Source organism: Nicotiana tabacum, chromosome 22, assembly GCF_000715075.1.
Source record: "Nicotiana tabacum cultivar K326 chromosome 22, ASM71507v2, whole genome shotgun sequence".
NCBI lineage: Eukaryota > Viridiplantae > Streptophyta > Magnoliopsida > Solanales > Solanaceae > Nicotiana > Nicotiana tabacum.
The window spans coordinates 3,057,801-3,084,846 of NC_134101.1; the positions used below are offsets into that span (position 1 = coordinate 3,057,801).

The following is a 27,046-nucleotide window of genomic DNA, read 5'->3' on the forward strand; positions in this document are numbered from 1 at the left end:
CACTATGATTGTGATTAATAATTTTCAAGGTTGGATCCTAGTAATGCGTTATCTGGTTGGCTCATTAATATGCAGTATTAACCATTAAGAAGCAGGCAACTCTTTTTTAGTATCTCGCATTCAGTGTTTGTTTCTTATTTTTTCTTAACCTTTGTCCTGTACACCGTACCTACTACTCTAGGCAGCATACGTTCCACCCCTCCGTTCTTCCTTAGTTTTAGCTCCCGTTTGGTCATAGATTTTGTAAGTTTTTTTTAATAATTTTTTGGCAAAATATATTTGTTTATAGATTTTATCATCCCTCCTCGTTAGAGACGAAGTCAGAATTTGAAACTTATGGATTCGTGTTATTGAGTTCTAAATTAACAATTTATACATATCAATGCATTTTGTAAGACAAATATAGGTTTTAGATCAAAATTAATGTGTTCGGACGAACCCGCAAATACTACGTTAGCTCCGCCCCTACTTCTTCCGAAGTCTTAGTCCTTATAGTTCTAGAAATATTTTGTAACAAGTATACATGTGTTTCCTTTTGGATTCATGATTTAAATTTTTGAAAGTAACGTATCTGCAATATTCTTTTGTGACGGGAACGAAAATTTTGTTTAATTTTTCTATAAAAAAATCAACAATATATATATAGGTTCAATCGAAAGAAAGTATGCATCCACATTATGGTATTCATATATTCATGTATGGTTTGTGCTCGTGTTTACTACAATTAGTTAACTCAATTATTAAATGGTACAAATTACTTGTACTATCACAATGAAGATCTTAAGTTATCTTTGCGCTTACAGTATTGACCTCAAGTCATCTAATAAAAGCAAACATATAATTGTTTCTACAACTAAACGACAACAACATAGTCTGTTGATAAGAATGTCCCCCACAGTAAACCCTAGCCATAAACTAGGGTTCCTTTTAATCTTTGCTACTGATTCCTTTTGCTTTGTTTAGAGATTAATTTGTCTCATATTAGCCGACCAAGTAGCTTGCTGCTGCACCACTTGACCTTTCTTCACAGGCAATTCTTACTTAAAATAGTGCATTGCTTGGTATACTTTCGTAAAGGTCTTAAATGGAAAGACAAAGGACCCTATTTAGGACTAACCGCTGTTAATTCTTTAGAATTTGTGATTTTAAACATGTCATATTATTTCAATGACAATAGAACATATAATTAAAGGTAAAATAAAAAGTTTAAAGTTAAAAAATTTTCCAATATAGTAAGCTGCCGTTCTATTTGAAATAGACCAAAAAAAAAGGCTCTCTTACCATTTTTGTAAAGGCCTCAAATGGAAAGATGGAGGACATGTTCACAGCTAATGCCTGCCAGACATAAATTCAGCTAATAAGCAAATTTTCAGTTTCAAATACGTACTATTTATTCAAAAATAGCTTCAGCACTAAAAATATATTTTTAAAAGCTAGTTAACCTGTGTCTGGATAGGGTAGTGTGTATGCAGACCTTACCCCTACCATGAGGTAGAGAGGTTGTTTCCAATAAACCCTCGGCATCCTTCCCTCCAAGAACTACCCACCTTGCTCTTGGGGTGACTCGAACTCACAACCTCTTGGTTGGAAATGGAGGTTGCTTACCATCAGAGCAACCCCTCTTGTCCCTAACCTTTTACATATGGCAGCAAGATAATTGCTTCCCTTTCTGCACCTTCTCCGACCTTCATTTCACATATGCAGAATTTGAACATAGAATTTAGTCTAATATTGCCTAGTTTATATCTGGACTTAAGTTAGAATACTTCGGCTAACTCCAACCAAAGGAATTATAGCCAAACTATAATCTAGTTGTTTGAAGATAATAGTTACAACCCAAGATTAAGAACCAATGTCACCATTGCTGTATGACTTATATAGCTTGCCTGACACTAATGGAACTCGAGAACCAATTACACCATTTGTAGCTTCATTGAGTAGGTTCGGCAGTATATACATTTCTAGCTTGCAAGCATTTCTGAACCACCCCAAAATTCACATGAAAGGCGCGAACAGCTTCCTGGGCTTTTCCCCGTCTATATACTTTTATGTTGATCGGAAGCTTCCAAGAATTTTCCACAAGCTTCAATTGACATGCATGAAAGCACTAGAACAAGGTCTGAAATGCACAGGTCTACCTGGGTGGCCGTTCTAGTGCTATCCAACCAAATTTCCCTTTCCGAAAATCTTGCAAGATACGAAATGCTGCTTGGTTATTGTCCGAGTTAAATAACTGAGCAGCGAGCTTCTGAACAAATCTGCAACCAAAACAAACAAAGATCAAGTTGGAAATATAGACCAAATTCCTGCAAGGGTACACATAATTCCAGATGAACCATTTGGGTATAATTTTCCATACATACGTTCTACCACAGCGCCCATCTGTCTCAATCTTGTAGCGGTCACGAAGAGCTTTATTACCTGGTCAGAGTGACCCATGTCAGAAAAATAGAAGGCAACACCTATACAAGCAGCTTAAAATGAATACTTCTGGGCAGACCCTCCAATTCCTAATGGAATCGCTTGTTACATTCCAGAGGCTCAAAGTGCATGCCCAGGTGCAATAATAGATCTATTAGGATGAGTAACTAATCTTGTCTAAATAAGATCTGGTAATGATTTCTGACGCACAGTATCTTCAATGACGTTTTACCAACAAGAACCTACCTACACGAGTGAATTGTATGTGCTAAAGTGATTGAAGTCTCCAAATATTTTCAAGCGGGAGAGCAGTATATCTGAAGGACAGGAAACATACCAACAGTTGGAAGCTTCGAAAGCATCTGTACAAGAATGGCCGCAACATCTGTAGCATTATAAGATCTCTCTCCGATATCATCACATATGGCTAGCTTTATTGCTGCTGCCTGATCACTGATCCTCATTGGAATTATGCCAGGTGAATCCAGTAGCTCTAGATCTTTCCCGAAACGGACCCACCTTTTCAAAAGGAGCAGGTAGAAAATTAAAAGGAAGAAGAGACTGTAATATCTAATCTAGTATTTTTAAATTAAATTGACGAATACCTTCCTTTCAGCATAACAATTACACAGACCTAAATTATCCAGTGGTGAAAATCTTCTCAGTTCCACTTAGCAGATCAATATTTTGAAATAGATTGCTATATATTTAAAATTGCACCAGTTTCAACATAATGCTTAATTTTAAAATGAATAGAAAGTTGAAATGATTCACGAGGTGTCGGAATGAGATGGCGAAATAGAGAAGAAAGTACAACCTTATCACCCCCCCCCCCGGTCACTTAAAAGTAAGAAGAGATACACGCTTCGGAATCAAAATTGTGTGGGATTCTTTTTGGAATCAAATAGCTAATGAACTTGCGGCAAAAGGAAAGAGTAAGGAGCTCAAGACATACTTCAGCTCTCTGGTAACACCTGGTCTTGGGGCTGCAGGACACATCCGACGCTTCAGCAAACGATTTACTAGAGATGACTTACCAACATTTGGATACCCGACTACACCAGCTCGAACCTGTCAAAACATATAAAATATCTCACTAGAAAAAATAACACAGAAGAAGCAGATATTAAGTCTGCTACGCTAATTTTCTCATTTCATCAACTAGTGAACCAAATAAGATCTTCTATTCTGCTACATAATTTCCAAATGTTGCTCATCAGTACATTGGTACAGGAGTATGGCAACACAAATAATGCTTTTCCACTGGTGTACAATCAAACCAAATTATCAGACGGTAAAACTTTGAAGTTTAGCATTGAACTCCTTGCATTTCTTTTATATCACCAGAGATGCTTCCAACAGTCTATATGTATATGATGAAGATGACATATTAAATACAATGCAAAATCAGAATTGGAGTGCTACCATTAGTCATGAACCTACTGAATTTGGTGGATTGAATGAAAGAAATCATTGGTACTTGACAACTGAAATGGGCTCACGCAGATCTACCAGTTCAAATACTTCTGACGGTCTATATGTAAATGATGAAGATGACATATAGGTACAAAAGGGAAACGAGATTGCTAACTTTAGTCACAAACCAACTGAATTTGGTAGATTGAAAGCAAGAGATTTTTTTAAGTTTCATTTGTCTTGACAACTGAAATGAGCTCATGACAGATCTACAGTCTAAAGGCATGGATGATATGAGCAATTATCAGTCTTAGTAAACTCACTGGACGAGGAAGTAGTCCTTTTTCTCTACGTTTTATGTTCACAGTACCCGCTAATGCTTTTGCCAACCTGCCAAGCTTCAGTGTTCCCTGAAATTTGCCCAATACGTGAATCAACAGAAGTATAATAACACTGTTCGTTCTAGCATAAACGAGTGCACACTATTCCAATTACCATTCCAAGCTGGCCATTGGAGAAAACAACTCTAATCCCTTGCTTAGCATAATAAGTTGCCCAAGCATTCCGATCAGCAGTTGATATCATATCCTCTCGATTCAAAACCAAAATCCTCTTTCTGTTGCCAAGCCATGAGTCCATCTGCTCATCGAAATTGAATTACTAACAGAACAAGTAGATGACAGTTGAAAAGAGACAAGATTAGAATCCCACATGCAAGAGGAGTCTTTTGCTGTTATAAAATGCCAGTGATCATGAATTTACATACTCTACAATGCATAAAACAATATGTATACCACAAGTTGATTAATGGCTTGATATCCTAAATGGAAGTCAAGAAAAGTAATTATGAACTGCAGTTTGCATGTATAATCTATCCTGGTTCAAAAGAGGTTCTTGTGTATTTACTTCGCAGCACAGTCTTCGCATCATTAGAAAAACCTTGTTTGACTTAGCTGAAAGGGAATAGGGTCAAACTGCCACCTAACAATTATCTAGTCTTTGAAACGGCAAACCATAAGGTGATACAAAGACTTGTTAAGTATATCATTAATTTTCTCAAGTTCAAAACACTAATGCTAAAATGAATTAAACTGCAATTCAATATGGCATTTCTAAGCCAGACTAAGAAAACTTTGAGATGGAGTATCAGTTCAAACTAAGCACAACAGCTATGTAGAAAGAATGGGCCAGGGCTATGAAATAGTTGGCCATTGCTATATAGGCAATCAATAAGCAGAACACCTAGCAGTCACAAGTCTAATCAGAAATTGTCAAAGCATAATACATATCAGATTTTAAATGTAAAAAATGCACTTCAAAGCACTTTCTCCAATTTTACATAACATCAAGTCTTCAGTGGTAAAGGTTGCTTAGGATGACACAATCAGCATTCGTCCACATTTACCTAGCTGTTGGGAAGGCAGTCTAGGTTACTAGCTCATTACTCAACCAAAGACAGCATTCAAGCATACAACATAACGTTCAATAACCTAGCAAAATGCACAGCCCAAAAAACCATTAGATAAATTTCTAACCTGCGGATGACTTGTGGACATAGGAATTCTTGCATCTCGAACCTCTATGACAACATCCATCAGTTTCAACTGTTCCTTAAGCTCTTTCTCAGTTTTTGCGATATGACCAGGATACCACTATTTAAATTATAGTAGCATTAGTATTAGAAGGTAAAACATTTGGAACCAAATGAAAAAGTTGAAACGATTCAGAAGTGCAATGTCAAGTTCACACCTTGTACATACCTGAACTGGTCGTAAAGTCTTTGTCCAATGATAAAGATCAGCTTCTACATCATTCCAGTCATATTCTTCTTGGAAGCCTTCAAAAGCATTATCAAGTTTTAAATTCGCATTGCCAGACTCTCCAGCACCTTTCCAACCAACAACCTGAAAAGTTGATTCACAATACGTTATTTCTTGAAACAGAGAATAAAAGAAAGTGATAGTAGAAAAGTTGATTCACGATAACGTTATGAGAGTCTCCAGACATTTTGTAATATGATTAGCGAAAGTTGTACCAAAAAATCAACAAGAGCAAGAAAGAATTGATCAGAATTCAGATGATAAATATTCCCCACATAAGAGACAATTTTCTGCATCTGACTGTTGCATGTGATAATGGAATAACGAATATATCACTATGCTAGCCTAATAGAAAAACAAAAACATAATATAAACCACAATCCATGAATGTCAGTTTTAGCCATAGCTTCAGCTTACTGAAAAGGGGGGGAAACAGATGAACGTATATATGCCAACATGCAACATGGAAATAAAGCATGAAATATAGGCATTCTGCAGCTTCAAAGTCACCATGCTTTTCACGTTAGGTCAAGTGAGAAATGATAAAATTCAAATAACTTGTATTACATGGAAGAGTTAGAGCTAGCAAAGCAAGCTCAAAGACTCACAAAAGGATGCTGTTAATTTTTTAACTTCTTGGTATGTCTTGTCAAAATGAAAAACAAGCTGAACAGGTTCTATGGACCGACTGCTACATGAGACCGCATTAATTTTTGAAAGAGATCTGAGACTGTCATATGCTCAATGATGGATTTGGTTTTTCGTTTATATAAATAGATATAAGTTGATAGCACCCTCCACTTCCAACCAAGAGGTTGTGAGTTCGAGTCACCCCAAGAGCAAGGTGGGGAGTTCTTGGAGGGAGGGAGCCGAGGGTCTATCGGAAACAGTCTTTCTACCCCAGGGTAGGGGTAAGGTCTGCGTACACACTACCCTCCCCAGACCCCACTAGTGGGATTATACTGGGTTGTTGTTGTTGTTGTTGATAGCAATTGATGAAACCCCAGATCAATGCAGTCAGAAAGTTACTCAGCTAAGCTAGAAAAAGGAAGTCTTTTGCGAAGCTGAAACTGCACGTTTGTATTCATTGATACAATCAATCCAGTGGTCTGAACGTATACCCTCAATATTCCCGATGCTCATTTCTGGTTATACCTCAGCCCATAACATCAAAACAAGGCACCTTTCAAAAAACAAGAATCCTAGCTTGACATAATTGTCACATACCATTTACTATAATTCCAAAGTCTAGGCTCAGCTTCAAAACAACCACATAGGAAATCGCCTTGCGCCCATGAGTTAGAAAAGAACATAATGTTGACTGATCCTTGAGCAAATAAAAGGAGCCAAGACATTTGGTTCATTAAAGCTGGCACTCAGAGAATGGACATGGCATCCCAAATACTGATGGCTTGCTTTCGTTCACCTTTATATATCTTTCCCGTCATTAGCTAACTCTGCCTTTGGACTCGAGTTATCTCATGCTTGTTCACCTTTACGTCACACTGTATTCAGCAGCTCACTATCTTTATCATACCTTCACTCTTTGGCCCAAAAGAAGTGCCCTACGGAACCTACCTTACTGGACCTCGGTGGATACACAGATTCAACCTTACATCAAAGGTATTTTACTATACGCTTGCTCAATTTCAATTGATTGAAATCCAATTACATTCCCCTACAACATATTCGCGGATTTACCATGTAACATATGGGTTCACGCAAACCCAGTAGCTTTTGCTCAGTCGGTGTATATTTATTGTTAGGATCGGGAACCCGGGTAGTGCGGAATTTAGCCAAACAACGGTATAATGACAATAACAAAGACAATGGAAGTTGATAATAACGGCAATTAAAGAATATAAAGAAGACACAAATTTAACGTGGTTCGGTCAAGGTGACCTACGTCCACAAGCGGAGAGGAGCAATTTCACTATACCAACAAGAGTACAAAAGAGAGTACAAAATTAGAGTAAATACTCTAATTAATCCCAAATACCCCAAGACAATAACGTCACAAGATCACTCCAAAGAAAGGGTTCACACAAGTGTTTCCCAACACTCACTCTCTTACAAAATACTCTATAATGAAATAAAAGAGGAGAAAGAAAGATAAGAGTGAAAAGCTCTTGAATTGGTGTGTTTTCAAATGAGGAGAAACTCCTCTATTTATAGCAAGAAATCCTTGGCCTAATAATGGATATTATGTCATGGCAAATGTCATGATTCACAAATTTGTTATAATGGATATTATGTCATGGCAAATGGATATTATGTCATGGCAAATGTCATGAAAATTTGGTCATATTACAAATCTCCACCTTGGCCTAATTTCGGCTTATATATAGTAAATTTATTTCACCTTCTCCGCAAAAACCCCAATGGGCAAAATCATTCTTCATAAATGCCAATCAAGTTCAGGCAAAGCTTGAACTTGGACACTGGAAGAGGTTTTGTGAACATGTCAGCAGGATTGTCTCTAGTGTTGATCTTCTGAACAGAGACTTTTCTTTCAGCAATGGTTTCTCGGATGAAATGATACTTTATATCAATGTGCTTCGTCCTCTCATGATACATTTGATCTTTAGTCAAGTGAATGGCACTTTGACTATCACAGAAAATGGTAATACCACCTTGGTGTAAACCGAGTTCCGCAAATAGACCCTTCAACCATAAAGCTTCTTTGGTCGCCTCGGTCACTGCCATATATTCTGCTTCGGTAGTAGATAAAGCTACTACATGTTGTAATGTAGCTTTCCAACTAATAGCGCAACCACCGATGCAAAATACATAGCCTGTCAGTGATCTTCTTTTGTCAAGATCACATGCATAATCTGAGCCTACAAAACCAACCAAAGTGTTAGCATTTCTCCCAAACTCCAAACATGTGTTTGAAGTACCTCGCAAGTATCTGAGAATCCATTTCACAGCATGCCAATGTGCTTTACCAGGGCAAGCCATATACCGGCTTACCACGCTCACTGCTTGTGAAATATCTGGACGTGTACAAACCATTGCATACATAATACTGCCGACTGCACTGGAATAAGGAACCTGTGCCATGTACCTCTCTTCTTCCTCTGACTGCGGGGACTGAGCAGCTGATAACTTAAAATGAGCAGCAAGAGGGGTACTAACTGGTTTAGCATCTTTCATGCCAAACCTCTCCAAGACTTTCTCCAAGTACTTCTTCTGGGTCAGAAATAGCCTGTTGGCTTTTCGATCTCTTTTGATCTTTATGCCAAGGATTTTCTTAGCTGCTCCCAAATATTTCATCTCAAATTCACTTTTCAACTGAGTTTTCAAATTGTGAATTTCTGTTAAATCCTTAGCAGCAATGAGCATGTCATCAACATATAATAATAGGTACACAAATGAACCATCATTTAACTTCCGGAAGTAAACACAACCATCATACATGCTCCTCGAATAACCATGACCCAACATAAAGGAATCAAACCTTTTATACCATTGTCTTGGAGACTGCTTTAATCCGTACAAAGATTTCTTCAACAAGCAAACATAATCTTCTTTTCCTTCAATTTCAAATCCTTCGGGTTGATGCATGTATATTTGTTCCTCAAGTTCGCCATGTAAGAAAGTTGTCTTAACATCAAGTTGTTCTAATTCCAAATCATACATGGCAACGAAGGCAAGCAAAACACGAATAGAGCTATGTTTAACAACAGGTGAGAAAATATCATTAAAATCAACTCCTTGTACCTGACTATAGCCCTTTGCAACTAATCGTGCCTTATACCTCGCATCTTCAACCCCTGGAATGCCATCCTTTTTCTTGAAAACCCATTTGCAACCAACAATTCTTTTCCCTGATGGTGGCTTCACAAGAGACCAAGTACCATTCTTGTGCAGAGACTCAATTTCTTCATTCATTGCAATCAGCCACTTGGCTGAGTCAGCACCAGAAACTGCTTCTGAATATTTTGATGGTTCTCCAATTTCTTCAGTTTCCTGTGCAACTGAAAAAGCAAATGCAACATAATCTCCAAACCTTAATGGTTGTTTACCTTCTCTTATTGGTCTATGTTTGGCTATAGAATACTCTTCTTCTTCTGGTTCAACTTCAGGAGTCTCAACTTCAGGAATTTCATCTTCTGTCTCAACTTCAGGAGTTTCAACTGTATTTTGCTCCAAAGTTGATGAGCTTGGCTCAGAAGGAATGCCAATCTCAATCTCCACCTGGTTCTGTGTACTCTTTCCTTTATTTGTATTACAAGAACTAGAAGACTCTTTTCTAGAATGTAGCATAGAGGATTCATCAAAGGTTACATCTCTGCTAATTATAAATTTTGGTACCGTGGAATCAGGATACCATAGTCGGTATCCTTTCACCCCATATGCATACCCAAGGAAAATGCACTTTTTAGCCCATGGCTCTAATTTTTCATCATTTACATGCAGGGCAACCAAATATCTTTAAATCAGAATAATTAGCAGGAGTACCTGACCACATTTTTTCTGGAGTCTTAAAGTTCAAAGGTGCAGAAGGAGCTCGGTTGACAATATAACAAGCTGTAGAGATAGCTTCTGCCCAAAAGGCGTTTGTCAACCCAACATTTGAAATCATGCAACGAGCCCTTTCCAAAAGAGTTCTATTCATCCTTTCTGCCACACCATTTTGCTGAGGTGTCATTCTCACAGTACGATGTCGAGCAATTCCTTCATTCTTGCAAAATTCGTTGAATTCATCATTACAAAATTCCAAGCCATTATCTGTTCTAAGCCGCTTAACCTATTTTCCTATTTGCTTCTCAATCAAAACTTTCTATTGTTTGAAATTTAAGAAAACATCGCTTTTATTTTTCAGGAAATAAACTCAAACTTTCCTTGAATAATTATCAATGAAAGTTAACATATACCCGGCACCACCTTTTGATGGGGTACGTGAAGGACCCCAAAGATCTGAATGAATGTAATCCAAAATACCTTTTGTTCTATGAATCGCTAGAGATTTGAAGCCGACTCTTTTCTGCTTCCCGAACACACAATGTTCACAGAACTCCATATTTCCGATACTTTGGCCACATAAGAGACCTCTTTTACTTAGGATGGAAAGACCTTTTTCACTCATATGCCCCAATCGCATATGCCACAATTTGGTGATGTCAGAATCTGATTTATCTGATATTGAAACTGCAGCATCACATGTAACAGTAGATCCCAAAAGAGTATACAACGTACCAGATCTGCGTGCTTTCATGATCACAAGAGCACCATGAGAAATTTTCAGAACTCTACCTTCACCTGTGTACTTGCACCCAAGAGATTCTAGAGTGCCCAAAGAGATGAGATTTTTCTTCAAGTCAGAAACATGTCTAACATCGGTGAGAGTTCTTACCACACTATCGTATATTTTGATTCGGACTGTACCTTTTCCAATAACTTTGCAGGCAGCATTGTTGCCCATCAAGACAATTCCACCTCCAATAGATTCATATGTGGTAAATAAATCCCGACTGGGACACATATGATAAGAACAACCCGAATCTAAAATCCACTCATTGTTAGATTTGAAACTATTATTAGTTGCTAAAAAAATAGTTCCCTCGGTCTCATCAGCAGCTACACTTGCTTCGGCAGTGTCAGTATTTTTGTGCTTATTTTTCTTTTCTGTATGCTTTTCTTTGTTTTTCAATTTAAAGCATTCAGAAATAATGTGACCTTTCTTATAACAATATTTGCACATGACATTTCTGTATCTGGATTTTGACATTGATTTAGGTTTCTCACTACTTGAATCTTTCTTATTGGATCTACCTCTTATGAATAAACCTTCCCCTTGGTTCCCACTAGTTTTCCCAGTAATATCTCTATCTATTTGTTCTTTTGATTTCAAAATAGATTTGATATCTTTATAAGAGATATTATCCTTTCTATAAAGTATAGTATCTCTTATATGTTTAAACGACTGGGGTAAGGAAACAAGCAATAACACAGCTTGATCCTCATCTTTGATTTCAGCATCTATGTTACTTAAATCCATAAGAAGAGAATCAAAAGTATCAAGATGAGTAAGTATAGAGGTACCTTCAGCCATACGAAAAGTGTAGAATTTTTGCTTTAGGTAAAGTCTGTTTTCTGTTGTTCTTTTCATATATAGGGTTTTAAGCTTTTCTCATATGCCTTTGGCTGAGCTTTCTGCTGCAACTTCACGCAAAACCTCATTTGAAAGATTTAAAATAATACTTGTTTTTGTCTTTTTGTCTATGACAGCAAACTCTATATCCGTCATTTTATCTGGCATCTTCTCCTTTCCTTGCAGTGCCAAATCTAAGCCATCCTGAATTAGGATAGCTTCCATCTTTAATTGCCACATTCCGAAGTTTGCACTTCGGTCAAATTTCTCAACATAAGACTTTGTTAGAGTCATTTTGGCTATTTAAACTAACCCGGTTAGATCTGGCTCTGATACCAATTTGTTAGGATCGGGAACCCGGGTAGTGCGGAATTTAGCCAAACAACTGTATAATGATAATAATAAAGACAATGGAAGTTGATAATAACGGCAATTAAAGAATATAAAGAAGACACAAATTTAACGTGGTTCGGTCAAGGTGACCTACGTCCACAAGCGGAGATGAGCAATTTCACTATACCAACAAGAGTACAAAAGAGAGTACAAAATTAGAGTAAATACTCTAATTAATCCCAAATACCCCAAGAGAATAACCTCACAAGATCACTCCAAAGAAAGGGTTCACACAAGTGTTTCCCAACACTCACTCTCTTACAAAATACTCTATAATAAAATAAAGGAGGAGAAAGAAAGACAAGAGTGAAAAGCTCTTGAATTGGTGTGTTTTCAAATAAGGAGAAACTACTCTATTTATAGCAAGAAATCCTTGGCCTAATAATGGATATTATGTCATGGCAAATGTCATGATTCACAAATTTGTTATAATAGATATTATGTCATGGCAAATGTCATGAACCACAAATTTGTTATAATGGATATTATGTCATGGCAAATGTCATGAAAATTTGGCCATATTACATTTATTAAGAAATCCACTAAATATTTTATTGTGAATCCAGCAATTATTGTATATTAAGTTGAGGTCGTTATAGGAAGTTAGGAACCCATAAATATCAAATCGTGAGCCACCTCTATCCGATTCAATTAGCTTCAACAACTATTTTCACATTCACCTTATCCAGTTCCCAGTAGTGCTTCCTCGAACTGAATTTGTTGTCACTAATACTATTCGAGGAATTAAGCAGATTTTACTTTTGACTAGGTTATTTCAAACTTAAACATAGAGGTAATAAAAGAAACGAAATTTTTAAAAAATGCGTCATTTTTTAATTAACTGTAAGCAGCTACTGCAGCACTAGAAAGAGCTGTAAAACAAGATGTAATTGTAACGCTTCAAATTAAAATTATTTTCAGGCTTTTAGGCCACTGTGCCTGCGTAAATGTAACACAGTAAATAGTTTTTTAGTGTTACCTGAATTGTGGATGAAGAAAGAGGAGGAAGCGCAGAGGAGGTAGCTGCCGGTGGTTGACTGTTCCGACAATTGAGTGACCGGCCACCGACGAGTGTTAGGCCGGAGCTGTTTAGCAACATCCCAGGGAGCTGCGTAGCCATCGGTTGGAAAATTATCAGTACAAGTACCGAAAGCCTTTCTTGTTTGCACAGGATATTTTTTTTTGTCTAATTTTAAATAGTAAGTGATTTTTAAATAAATAATTACTTTTTTTTATAATTTATAGAAATTCTTCTTCTTCTTTTTGTGAAACAGTTAACTTTACGTTGGAGCTTTAGGTGGACATTAGCTCTAAAAGTTAATTTTATAGCATTCAGAAACAGTGATTGTTAAAATAAAACTGTATTAATGGACGTAATAGATTTAGTTATCTTATTGTGATCAAATGTAGCACAAAGGATAAACGTTATGTTTGATGCAAAAAGCCTTTGCATTTGTAACAAACAATCCGATGTTAAAAAATTGAGTTATGTTTATGCAGAAACTGTTCGCATTGTTACTTCAAAGGACCTTCTAATTTTTATAATGTTTGAAAAATTAATGCTTTGTTATAAGAAAAATCAAATTATGGTGGATGTCTACTCTTCCTCCGTGATCTTCTCAAATGCTTAATGACATATTCAATGACATATTTCTATGCTTAATAACATATTCAATGACATATTTTTCTTCACTTTTCATGCATATATAAAGGCCTTGTAATAGATAGGAAAACACACACAATTGAAGAAGAAAATCTCTTCCTTCTCTCTATCTCCATTTCTTGTTCATGTTTTACTAAATTGCTTTTATTTCATAACAACATGTCTTGTTCATGTTTTACTAAGTTGCTTTTATTTTATAACACGTTATCAGCACGAATTGCTCATTTCATAATCTTCTATGTCAAGACTATGTAAGTTATAAGCAGGCAATGAGATCAAGTACAATGAAAAATGTCTTGGATGATAATACAAAGATAAGTTTTACATCCATCTAAACCCATTCATATTTTCATATCTTTGCATTAACTTTATGTGCAGTGTTTAGTAAAAAAAAAATTTTCAATTGTATCCAGTGAAATAAAAAACTGGAAAGGTATGTCTTTATTTGCTACATCTCTTGTAGGACAAAGATAATATTCTAACGTATATATATGTTCTGACCTTTTACATACTATGATAGATAATTATTAAGGTAATTTAGTAATAATATTTTTACCATCACATGATGTATTTCATTGAAAGCAAAATTATCAAATATGTAGGCGATTTTACAGTACCTTGCAAATTTGGCATTCGAATATACAATCAATATAAACTCAATATAGTTATAATTTATAATAGTCACAGTTATGCATTAAGCCTTAAATATTTTTGCTGGAAACATAAGGCTCATTCCTCCGTATTGGATTTTTTTGAAGTTCTTATAGTCTTTGAAATATAAGTGGTTATAGGTTATCTGCACATTTCCCCTAATTAATTTATTAAAATGTAAAAGTGATTGTATCATTTGAAAACAAAATGGCATATATCCTAACTAGCATTTTTGTTGCAGAGGAATTGTTTCAAGATTGAAATAGTTATATATGTCTTCTTGAAAGTTAATTTACTTATGCCTATAATTATGAAGTAATAATATTTTAAAGGCTCGAGTGCGAGTCCTAGTGAATTTTGGCCCATTATGCCAAAGTTTGAGGGTAAGACAATGGGTTCAAGTCCCAACGCACTATGTTGATGAAAAGATGTTGGATTCAAGTTTTAACGCATTATGGCATGGCATGCCTTTATATGGGTAAGGCATTGGGTTTGAGTCCTAATGCACCATATTGATAATAATAATAATAACTAAAGAAAAAATAATGTAATTTTCATAAAAAAAGCATGAAGCTTGTCCCACTTGATTTGCTCCATTCTTGAATTGAATGTGATAGCAGTGCATGATAAGTCTAAATAAAGACAAGTGGTTGACCAATGAATGTGGGCGTGCGAAAGGCCAAAATAATAATAGTTATCACTATGGTAATTATAAAAAGGGAGAAATTCTTTGAAGAGAATGTGACTTGTGATAAACATTGAGATTGCATACTCATTCCTGAAAGTGAATGTGAAAATATATATATGATAAAGATTATGCATAATAATGTACTTGTGCATAGTTGGATAAATACTACAACTCACCTCTAAGGGAGGTTTGAGACAAAGAAAGATAATGAATATTATTGTGTAGTTACATAAATATATCATTGGTTGCATGCATATGATACGCCAAAATATATTTTGTCATGCCTTATGAAAGTTATTAAAAGCAAAATTAAAGCAAAAAAAAATTATTTTGCTTGTGATGATTTTGAACATTACAATTATTATGATATGATTCTCTTTGTGAAGGAGACATTCATTATATGGATGGTGTGACAAAAGATCTTGTAGTACAAAAACAGTTAAGAGTTCTGAAAGAACTAATTTGTTACTACCCGGATGAATGAAATTGTTCATAACATTAATATTGTAGTAAGTCTCAAAAGAAATATTTTGATTTATAAATATATTAGCCAAAGTGGTTGGCATATTGAGACTATAAATGAAAAGAATATTGAATATCTTTATATTACTATAATCATACCGGGTGAATATAAAAGGTTACCTGACTTTTCTTTTATTTGTACTACACAAGTATAAGCATGATGATGCAATCACAAGCCACAAGTAAACTAGAGGTTTACTGAAATAAATATTAGTTGGCATGACCAGTTGACCATCTCGGTTCAATTATGATGCGAAAAAATTAATTGAGAATTACATTGGCATATATTGAAGAAATATAAGATTCTTCAAGAATTCTCTTGTGCTGCTTATTCTCATGATATACCAGTTAAGGTTAGGGATTGAATCCCTTGATTTCTGGAACGAATAAAAGGTGATAAATATATGGGGCCCAGTCACCTTCCATGTGGACCGTTTACTATTATATGATTTTCATAGATGCATTTATTTTATGGTCACATGTGCATTTGTTATCAACTTGTAGTTTGGCTTTTGCAAGATTGATTGCTCAAATTATTAGAGCACAGTTCCAGAATATAAATTATGATGATTTATCTTGATAATACTGGTTTAAATCCAAGTTGGTTTAGTAGAAATTGTATGCCTCCAATTATATCTAAACCATTGGTTATGAGAACAAAATTGTCAAAATAAAATTTGATATTTGATGTATTATTTAATATACAACAGCACTTGTAAGCATCTAGCCAAGTTATGATAAGTTCTCCCTATCACAATCGGTTCAGGGTCAGGAATCAAATAATTTCTATCTAGAAATATGAATGTGCTATATGATTTAATTGTTCCACCACAGTACACAAAGATGGATCCTCAAATAAGGCTAGGGATATGTGTTGGTGATCCCAACAATAGTGGGAGAAAATGGGCAGCTGAAAAAGTAATGCATATAATGAAATATTATGAGTACATCGAGATCCTCGTACGAGAAAATGTGAACTTGAAGTTCAAGTGATAATTCATTTGCAAAATATTGCCGGGCGTATTTGCTGACCTAAAGCTAAATGTCATATTCAGCTGCTAATGCTCCAAATAAAATAAAGTCCATAATGAATAGAGTCCATGGCATGCATAAAGCATAATAGACTAATCGGTTCCAAAGATAAAACTCCTTGAAGAAGGAGAGGAGCAAATATTCAAGATGGTCATAATAAGGAGGCAAGTGCTCTAGAAGAGCACCACGACATAACACTTCATAAGACCTCATGGGAGAGGCTCAGGTACCTGAAAATAATAAGATAAAGAGATCTCAATAAGTTATGTCTTTATTGAATAATAGTAGAACCGATATAAAATGATCGTCGACGATATTGTTAATATAATGTAGCGCTCAATATTATTAATATTGACGAGGATCTTGAGCTCAAATCTGTCATGAAATTTGGACAGATAAATAATTGGCCAAATGAAAAATACGCAATGAAAATTGATTTCACATGAAAAATATGAAGTTGAACGGATAGTCCCAACACCTGAAAGTATAAAGCCAGTTGAGGTATAAATGTATTCTTGTGCGAAAAAAAAGAAGAAGGTCAAGTCGATAGACATAAAGACGACTTGTGTCACAAGAAGATTTGCAAATATCCTGGCATTGATTATATAGAGACATGTTCTCCTGTGGTGGATGTCGCCATTTCAGGTTTTAATCTGGCAATACAAGAAAAACGTGATATGCGTATAATGGAAATCATTGAAGGATTTAAATTGTTCTGAAGCATATTAAGGTTTCCAAGTAATTTATTAAATAAAGCTTCAAAAATCCTTATACGGATTGAAACAATTAGGGCACATGTGGTATAATCGCCTAAGTAAGTACCTGTTGAAAGAAGGGTACAAGAATGATTCAATTTGTCCTTGTGTCTTTATAAAAAGATCTGGATCTAAATTTGTTATAATCACCGTGTATGTTGATGATTTAAATATCATTAGAACTCCTAGGGAGCTTCCTAAAGCAGTAGAGCTTCCTAAAGTAGTAGACTATCTAAAGAAAGAATTTGTAATGAAATCTTGGAAAGATAAAATTTTGTCTTGGTCTACAAATTGAGTATATGAAAGATGAAATTTTTGTCCATCAATCAACATACACTAAAATAATTTTAAAGCGATTTTATATGGATAAAGCACATCCATTCCGACCTCATGAAAATAATGAAGAGCTTCTTGGTCCCGACGTACCATATCTTAGTGCAATTGGTGCACTAATGTATCTTTCTAACATTACAAGGTCTGACATAACTTTTTCAGTTAATGTCTTAACAAGATATAGCTCTGCTCCTACAAGGAGACATTGGAATGGAATCAAACACATATTGCGGTATCTAAAAGGGACTACCGATATGAGATTATTTTATGGAAATAATTGCAGTCCTGATCTTGTTAGTTATGCCGGTGCTGAGTATTTATATGACCCACAAAAGGTTTGATCTCAAACAGGCTATGTGCTTACATATGGAGGCACTGCCATATCTTGAAGATCGACTAAGCAATCAATCGTGACTACTTCATCTAATCATGATGAGATAATTGCTATTCATGAAGCAAGTCGAGAATGTGTATGGTTGAGGTCTATAATACACCTTATTCGAGACAAATATGGTTTGAAGTATGACAAACTACCCACAATTTTGTATGAAGACAATGCAACATGCATATCCCAGTTGAAGGGAGGATTCATAAAATGGAATAGGACAAAGCACATTTTACCAAAGTTATTTTTTACACATGATCTTCAAAAGAATGGTGATATCAATGTGCAACAGATCCGTTCAAGTGATAATATGGCTGATTTGTTCACCAAATCTCTACCGACGTCATCCTTCAAGAAACTAGTGTACAAGATTGGGATGCGAAGGCTCAAGGATGTGAATTGATGCTCTCATCAGGGGGAGTTAATACGCGTTGTACTTTTTTTTCCTTACAAGGTTTTGTCCCACTGGATTTTTCTTGCAAGGTTTTTAACGAGGCAACCAAAAGGCGTATTTCTAAATATGTGTACTCTTTTTCCCTCACTAGGATTTTTTTTTCCCATAGGTTTTTTTTTCTAATAAGGTTTTAACGAGGTACATTATCTATGGACATCCAAGGGGGAGTGTTATAAGAAAAATCAAATTATGGTGGATGTCTACTCTTCCTCCATGATCTTCTCAAATGCTTAATGACATATTCAATGACATATTTCTATGCTTAATGACATATTCAATGACATATTTTTCTTCACTTTTCATGCCTATATAAAGGCCTTATAATAGATAGGAAAACACACACAATTGAAGAAGAAAATCTCTTCCTTCTCTCTATCTCCATTTCTTGTTCATGTTTTACTAAATTGTTTTTATTTCATAACAACATGTCTTGTTCATGTTTTACTAAGTTGCTTTTATTTTATAACATGCTTGAAATTTTTTCTAAAGATTAATTGCTTTGTTAGATAATCAAATAAAAACTTTCGATTGTTTGTAAGCTCAACTTTTGTAAAACTTGAAACAAACGCCTAACCTTTTTATGTTTTCGGAAAGCCTCATGCTCGTATTGCTCTTTCTTTTTTCTTTTAACGACGTTCTTGTTGGATTATTCACAAAGGAAGAGAAGTCCAATTATGCAAAATCAAAATAGAGGTGTAGGTCATTCAAAATGAAAAATATTTGTTGCAACTGAACTTTCTAAGCTACGTTAATAGTCGGAACAAATCTAGGATTGCACTCAATGAGGAATTACATTGGCTCTTGCAATTAGAGACGAGTGCAATTATACTATACATTAAAACCTGTCTTACAATTAATCAAAAACCAAAAATGAATCTAAATCGACATCAGAGGTCAGCTTGAATTGGCCTGGTCAGCGCCCTTACAAAGTACGTACGTGTCTCAGGTAATATACGTTGAATCAAATGTGAATACCTACATGTAACGAGATTATATTTGGTTAATACACAATTACACACAATAAAATAAATTTTCTATCTTCTGACTAAAATATTATTCAGCTATTTCTATTTGAAAATCTGTATTTCCAACAAAAGGCGAAACTTCTGTGATAGAGCCTGACAGCTAATGCAAGTTAAGATGTGATCCCCAGCTCTCCTAACCCAACCCAACCAACCCGCCAAACCAAAGGAAGTGATAACAAGACCCCCAGTCAATAGTACGGGAAGAAACTTACCAATATCCAGTATTTACACCAAACCACGTGAATTTATCATGGTTAAGTATAAATTGAGATGAGAATACGCAACAATTAGTTATTGGGCAAGTGATGGAAATGTGTTAAAAGGCATATGTCATGCATTTATAGAATTGGTGTAAACACCAGGTGTGTAAGTTTTTTCCAATTTTATTATCATGAGATCATATAATAGTTTGTCCGCATGCGTATTTGTTTGGGATATGCTTTTTTTTTTATTCAAGGAATGACGAAATAAAAGGATAGTAGGAACTGGACATACCATGGCATGACGCTTAATTTGTCGAACTTTTCCAAAATGAATAGAATGCAAGCATTTCGTAATGACAAAGCATTAAAAGCCTCCGACAGCTCAAACATGAGAGAGACATTTTCCACAGAGATATCCTAGAGAAGATGAAAAATATCAGGGTAAAACACCGACACAAATTGCCCTCAAAAAACAAAAAGGTTCCAGAACTCACCTGTGCAATTGCATACTCGCATAGACGCTTAAGACCCTCTAGAAGATATTGATCTGCAGCCCTTAGAAGATCCTGTGCGACATCCATATTAACATCAACTGATCCAGTGTATATGTACCTGGAAGAAAGAAATTTCCTGTCTTTAATATTGGTAGATTTATTTGTACAAATCTGAATCCCAAAGACAGAAATTAAAGAGTATTGCACCTCATCATCAACTCAAAAACATTCCATGGAATGTTCGGAATCTCTATGTCTTTGGCATCTCTCTCCTGCAATGAATAGACCACAAATCATAAGAGTATTGTAGTCCACGTTTGTGCATTTGGCCAAGTCACAGAACACATGCTCACAATATTTCAAATAAAGATGTTTGCCTCTTAGCTATTCTCCTCTTGCAAAGACCATTTGATACCGTCAGTGTTAAATTTGTCCAAAGGGAAAGGTAATCCATAGAAAAACTTTGGGGCAAAAACTACTTTCCCTCTCGGGTTGCTAATGATCAAATTAACAACAAATAAAACCTAAAAAGTAAAACAACAAATTTTTTTAGGCCAAGAATTTGACTTACCCTGTAACCACCATCAAACATTGCTCGAAATGCATCAGACGAAGCAAGTAAACAAATTCTGTGGGCATAAAAACGTTTGCCTGATGGAGGACCACAGAAACAATAAAGACACAGCATGAAACAAAGAAGAAGAATATTTGAATCACAACACTGTTGCTACCTTCAACTAAAAATGTCACATCGGATAGAGTGGAATTATTTACATACTGCTCACCCAGATAGACCTGCATTGGGAAAATGCAAAAGGAGAAAATATGGAAAAGTGATACAGTATAGGGATCAAATAAATTGTCTAATTACTCCACTATGAATGGTTACAAGCAACATATATGTCAAGTAAGAAAGCAGACATAAAAACTAACAAACATGAAAAAGATCAGACAACATTTTTTTTTATAACTGAGAAATCCCCAAGGGCCAACGGCACACGGGTCGGACCTCAGTAAATAAAGGACCCGCATCTCTGCCCTTATCCAATTGAATAACAAGCTTTTGTCTGCGGCAGCATTCGAACCTGTGACGTGTGCCTAACCCGTGACAACATTTTATAAATTACTGAAGAAAGTGAACATCAAGTAAACATTTTATAAGTTTCAAGTCTTGAGGTAAGGCTAGCAAATGGTGGTTGACATATAAACTATAAACAGATAAAGCTTCAAGAATCACAATCAATGCTTAAATTTGAACATCATCAATCAGTTCAGGGAACATCTTTGAAAGGCTTGATGATAATACGAAGATAGCTTAAATGTTAATTCAATGTGAGAAAGCACTAAAGTGTAACAATGAAGAATTAATAGAAACCCATAAATGACTAAAAGACTATAACACTACTCGTGTTAGAACTTAGAACCAAAAACTAGAACAAAGACTTTGATACAGTAATTAGAATGAAACCACAGAACAAACCTGAGGAGTCGGAGATGGAGGAGCTGCATCGATCGGTGAAAGCGAGCTGGCTTTGTTAGCCAACTTGCATAAAGCTACAGAACCGTCTCTTTGGTGCTTCAAGTTTGTTGATTCTAGAAGCTCCAAAAGCAATTCTAATCCTACAAGAACATAGTCCACATAGTGGACATATTGTCACAGCCTAACCAACACCCCAAGAAAAATTGTTCCAAGTATCTGAATGGAACACATACATACCATTATTATCAATAAAAATTGTCTTTTGGTCATCTGGTGAACAAAGATGGGCAAGAGCCAGAGCAACTCGTTTTTGAATAACCTTTTCCCCAACACGCATCAAGTACAACAAATAGCCTAATACCTGCAAAGGAGGGCAAAAAGGTTTGAGATATAACCATCAGTAACCAATGAGACTTAACAAAGAAATTTGCCGTATTGAAGGAAAGAGAAAAAGAACTGGAAACTGGGGGATACAACACATATCATAGCTAGAAAAGACAAAAAAAAACTTGGCATGCATTAGCAAAAGAAATGCATTGGTTCAGTTCTTATACAAAACATGTGCTTCACTACCAACAAATGAAAGTTTGTATCAACAAATTCCCTGCTATAAATAGAAACTCACTCGTCCGTGAATCTTCTCTTCTAATCTTTTCAATGTCTTCGCTACACAATCTCTAGTTGGCTGAAAAATCATTGAACAATATCAAGGCTCATGGCAACAATAAAGAAGAATAATGAGAAAATCACTATAAGGCTATGAAATTGTTAGTCCTTTAAAAAATATGTTAGCACAAAATAGCAAAAACGAGAAAAAAAGAAAGGAATCATACTTGAACAATAAATTCTCCATCCTGAAGCATTTGAACACCTCCAACCTTTACAAGATCTGCAACATTATCCTATAGCAGAAAGTTGCACTAAGTCAAATGAGATGTAACACATCGTAACAAATTTAAAAAGCATGTAAAAGCATGAAATCTGGGTACAATAACAAGATATATGATCGGATGAGAAGTAACACCTCGTTATCAGCAAGCCCATAAAGAGCAAATGCAGCATTATGTTGTAATGATCCATTTTTTGAATCAAGAAGCTTCAGTAATGGGATTATTCCACCGCAATGAGCAATACCAGCCTGATTGTGTGTGTCCTGTACATCATGGAACCAATAACTCCCAATCAACTAGAATCCACACACATAATTCTCAAATCATATGAACTCCTAAGAGAAAGAAAGAAAAGAAGAACCCAATGCTCTACCACATTCCAGCCGTACTGTACTACAGTTAAGAAAAGAAGAGCCACATGCTTTGGCCCTTCACGCATTTAATGATATATCACAAAATTAACATTATCCCCTGAGAATATTAGGATAAAATGTAACTTCCCAATTGAAAGGTGTTAATGCAAAATATCAATTTGCCGTTATCCGACAAGTTATACTACTTTAGGGACTCCTAGACATGTATATAATATTTCAAGACATGAAACCACTACTCACAAGCATGATTCCTTGTTTTACGTTACTCCTAAGTAACAAGTTCTTTTTAACAAGTGGGCAAGCCAATATACAAGATATTACAGCATCCTTTTTTATGAAACAAATCAAAAACAAGTATTCAAGTGTCACTCCATGATCTATCATCCAAAAATACAAGTCAATCATTCAACTAAACCTCAATCCTAACGGGTCGCCCATATGAATCCTCTGTAACCATTCTGCTCCATTAAGGCACAAGTGATGCCTATTCATCATCCGACATAGAAGTAAATCCAGAAAATAAATTCTTGAATGCTAAACTTGCTGAATAATCATAGAAACATGGTCTGCTGGAACCCCTACCAAGTATATTTTCTGGTATTATGTTTGATTGATAAAAGGGGTAAGCCCATGTAGAAAATCCCATGAGCATGTGTCATACTTCAAAAGAGACCTCAGTAATCATGAAAGGTAAATCCACGATCATCAACAATCATCACAAGTAATGCCAGAAAATAAATATGAATGGTAAGCTTACAGAATAAACTAGTAACACAACAGAAAAATTACTTGATAACCACAAGGAGACAAAATACCCTAAAGAAGCTCTGTAAGGATTTCAAGTCACCTGCGCCAACCTTCCCAGGGCAAAGGCTGACATTTCCCTTAGTTGAGCATCCGGAGATTCGAGCATCTCAATTAATGGTGGTACAGCACCTCTTTGCACAATGTGTATCTGGAAAACCATCGCAAAAGATTAAAGCATAACTCAGAATAAGTTTCTTTAAATGCTAATAAATCAAGAGTTTTACTCCTCTTTATGACATTAATAGAGTACAATAGTATCATCAACCTTACAGTCTGTGTCGGTTGCTGCAAATTGTCCAAGCAATAAAGCAGCTTCCCTTTGGCTCTCCGAACAGGAGGAACTATCATATAAAAACTTATCTTGAGATGCCATAAAGAGGAAAAGACAAAAGCGAAGCATATCACATCTAGGTCCATCTATGGAACTCTGCATATGATAAGCAGCTAGGAAGTAGAAGTTGTACATGACCAGCCACTCAAAAATTATAAGATCCAACTATACCTAAGTAACCCAATGACAGGTTGTAAAGCTCCAGCAAGAAGAACGTCCTTTTTGATATGTGGTGATGAGTGCACCAGATTTCCAATGACCCCAACCTGTCGTGTACAATTTTATTATGTCTAGCAATGATTACCACTCGAAGCATAGACACAACCTTATACCTACTTAACTATAGAAACAAAAATAAAGCTAGTAATATGAAACTGTAAAATGATGCCTAACCGCTTCATAGTGTATAGCAGTATCTTCGGACCGCAGCATTAGAATAAGAATAGGTAGTGCATTGCATTCAACAATCTGAAATCAATTCGGAGAAATTATCCCATAGAACAGATAATGCAAGAAGTTCAGAGATAATTTTCATAAATCAGAAAGCTACTAGCCTGATTTTTGTTCTCATCATTTTTAAATGCCAAAGTTCGCAAGGCTCCTGCAGCTGCTCTTTGCACCTTTGAATCAACAAACTCAAGCAATTCAACAAGAGGAGGAATACCACCTTCAATCCTACACATACAAAATAGAGATGAAGAATGAAAAACATGTCTTTTTTTTTATTTTCTTAGAAGACCAAATTTTCAGAGAACAAAAAAACTAACCTGACTCGACTTTTGATGCTGCTATTTTCATGAGCAAGATTGGTGATTGCATCAGCTGCTCTCCGGATAACACCATTGACAGCACGAGAATTTTGTGCATTCCTGTGCCTCTTCAACAGATCCACAAGATGAGGCAGAGCTCCAGCATCAACAATGAGTTGCTGGTGCTCCGGCTGTCAGACACAGAAACAGTTAAAAACACCTCCATCTAAATTATTAACCAAAGAAGGACCATACAGGATAGACAAGAAATAGAAATTCCTGTTGAGAGACAACGAATTGTTAAGAAACACAAGTATTCAATTGTTCTGGTAACTGTCATCGTAAATGAAATCGTTCATCTTCTCAGTGGCAAGCCAAATTGTACAGGCAAATATGCAGGCAAAACCAAAGTACCAATTAAAGTGGAATGTATTCAGTAACAAAACATAGCTCCTATTGTATAAGCAAGCTCATTTATTCAATAACAGACCATAGCTCCTAATTCCTATTGCATAAGCAAGCTCCTCTATATAGCAAACATTGCCTTCTCATAAATACGATTTCAATACTAACTTTTATGGCAAGAAGCCCAAGTGTAAAAGCACTTCCTTTCTCGACCTCATGCTCATACGGCATCTCTCCACCATCTCCTTCAATCCCAAGGGACGGCACCTGAAGATGCTTCACCAAAGCTGGAACAGCACCACAGTCTACAACCACGTTCACAATTTCCTCTGCAACACAAAAATCCTCAAATATCAAAACCAAACTCTCCGTCCCAAACTGATTGAAATAAACCAATTCAACTCTCTGCATGTACATACTGATGTCTCTATCCAGACACGTTTGACACTCTACACTTTGCTGTATTCAAACCATAAGAATTTTGACTAACATTTGCAATGAATGTACTTATTCTCGATATCTAAGTCTAATTTTTCAGAAGAAAAAAAATCGAATCAATCTAATTAACTTGCAAAAATTAATTGAATTGACTCTCGAGAAGAAAAAATGCCAAACAGCTGAATTAACTCTACACTTCCCCCATATTCAAACGAAACGAATTTTACTAAACATTTATAATGAATTTTTTCATATAACACAATACTTTCGTGCAGTTTTTTGAAATCCAAGTTTACTTTTGTAGAAAATAAAAATTAAACTAGCAATCGGATTAAACTTCAAAAAATTAGTTGAATTAACTCTACATAAGTAGAAAAGTGCATGTACATGTAAAATTTCTGATCCGGTAGAAATGAAAAGGAAAACGAGATTTTGAGTTACCGTTCTTAGCTAGCTCGGAGAGAACGTGAATAGCACGTTTTGCGGAAGCTCGATCTGCTTCAGTTGAAGAAAAAGTAGATTCGAGAATCTCCACTTGCGTACGAACCTCAGGGGCGAGATCTTCATGAGAAGAGACTTTGCGATCGTCTTCGAAATCTTCGTCTAGCTTTCTCTTCAAGCTTCTTCTACTCCCGGAACTCGACGAAGATTGTTTGCTCCGCTTTGCCTGATTCTCCATGGGAGAGAGAGTGGATTGAGAGGAGTGGTGGTGCGTGGGAGAGTGTGACACAGTGCAATAAGTGTGTGTAGTGCGTGTGCGGGGTAGTTTAGGGATATAAATGTTACTGTGTTTCACTTGGAGTGGAAAAAAGTGACGGCGTTCCATTTTTTATTTTTACGTGGGACGGCGTTTTAGGAAAGAAGTTTTGAACATAATTTGCTCTCTCCCGCCATTATTTTCACAAACCCAAACCAACTCGTCTGGGCTGGTGAAGTTGTTGGGTGGATTTTTTACATAAATAGCCCGGCATATTCATTGTTTATTTTTTTTAGTCACATATATATAGTTTATACATTGACTATACATAATTATACACATATAATATATATATTATATTCTTTCCGACTATTTTTAGTTTAAGTCGTTTGGTGGGCGGTTATTTGGATTAATTCTTATGGTCGGGTTGTAGACCTTTGACACCTTTCAAGTTTTTACTGTAGAAATAGGGCCCACTAGCCACTTTTCGACCTTGCCTTTGAAACATAACCAATGTCAATCT

At 35.8% G+C, this 27,046-nt stretch overlaps 2 protein-coding genes across 2 annotated transcripts; both read right to left on the reverse strand.

Annotated features, from left to right (window-relative positions):
* Nucleotides 1-1,666: 1,666 nt before the first annotated feature.
* On the reverse strand, nucleotides 1,667-13,331 carry LOC107775498 (DAR GTPase 3, chloroplastic). Its single transcript, XM_075243894.1, has 9 exons — nucleotides 13,127-13,331; nucleotides 5,598-5,741; nucleotides 5,373-5,489; nucleotides 4,333-4,476; nucleotides 4,161-4,247; nucleotides 3,377-3,492; nucleotides 2,759-2,940; nucleotides 2,364-2,421; nucleotides 1,667-2,258 (listed from the first exon to the last, which is right to left on the reverse strand). Exons 1-9 carry the CDS (start codon nucleotides 13,265-13,267, stop codon nucleotides 2,135-2,137), a joined length of 1,113 nt encoding a protein of 370 aa, XP_075099995.1. The 5' UTR covers nucleotides 13,268-13,331; the 3' UTR covers nucleotides 1,667-2,134.
* A 5,974-nt stretch (nucleotides 13,332-19,305) lies between these two features.
* LOC107832425 (ARM REPEAT PROTEIN INTERACTING WITH ABF2) lies at nucleotides 19,306-26,667 on the reverse strand. The gene is made up of 19 exons (XM_016660272.2): nucleotides 26,268-26,667; nucleotides 25,557-25,717; nucleotides 25,002-25,174; nucleotides 24,789-24,909; nucleotides 24,628-24,702; nucleotides 24,406-24,500; nucleotides 24,169-24,244; nucleotides 23,944-24,051; nucleotides 22,857-22,985; nucleotides 22,666-22,734; nucleotides 22,458-22,517; nucleotides 22,070-22,193; nucleotides 21,833-21,972; nucleotides 21,084-21,147; nucleotides 20,924-21,003; nucleotides 20,560-20,624; nucleotides 20,353-20,470; nucleotides 20,151-20,275; nucleotides 19,306-19,605 (listed from the first exon to the last, which is right to left on the reverse strand). The coding sequence occupies exons 1-19, from the start codon at nucleotides 26,650-26,652 to the stop codon at nucleotides 19,518-19,520; spliced, it is 2,256 nt and encodes a 751-aa protein (XP_016515758.2). The 5' UTR covers nucleotides 26,653-26,667; the 3' UTR covers nucleotides 19,306-19,517.
* Between the last annotated feature and the right edge of the window lie 379 nt (nucleotides 26,668-27,046).

What these genes read in the sequence shown, in the direction of transcription:
- LOC107775498 (XM_075243894.1), bottom strand. Translation starts at nt 13,267, where the DNA reads ATGGCTACGCAGCTCCCTGGGATGTTGCTAAACAGCTCCGGCCTAACA. An exon ending in CCAATGGCCAGCTTGGAATG is followed by an intron (nt 4,248 to 4,332) that starts GTAATTGGAATA and finishes GGCAAATTTCAG; the next exon opens with GGAACACTGAAGCTTGGCAG. An exon ending in GGTGTTACCAGAGAGCTGAA is followed by an intron (nt 2,941 to 3,376) that starts GTATGTCTTGAG and finishes CCTTTTGAAAAG; the next exon opens with GTGGGTCCGTTTCGGGAAAG.
- LOC107832425 (XM_016660272.2), bottom strand. Translation starts at nt 26,652, where the DNA reads ATGGAACGCCGTCACTTTTTTCCACTCCAAGTGAAACACAGTAACATT. An exon ending in CCCTGGGAAGGTTGGCGCAG is followed by an intron (nt 22,986 to 23,943) that starts GTGACTTGAAAT and finishes CATGATGTACAG; the next exon opens with GACACACACAATCAGGCTGG. An exon ending in TGTGACATTTTTAGTTGAAG is followed by an intron (nt 21,004 to 21,083) that starts GTAGCAACAGTG and finishes GTCCTCCATCAG; the next exon opens with GCAAACGTTTTTATGCCCAC.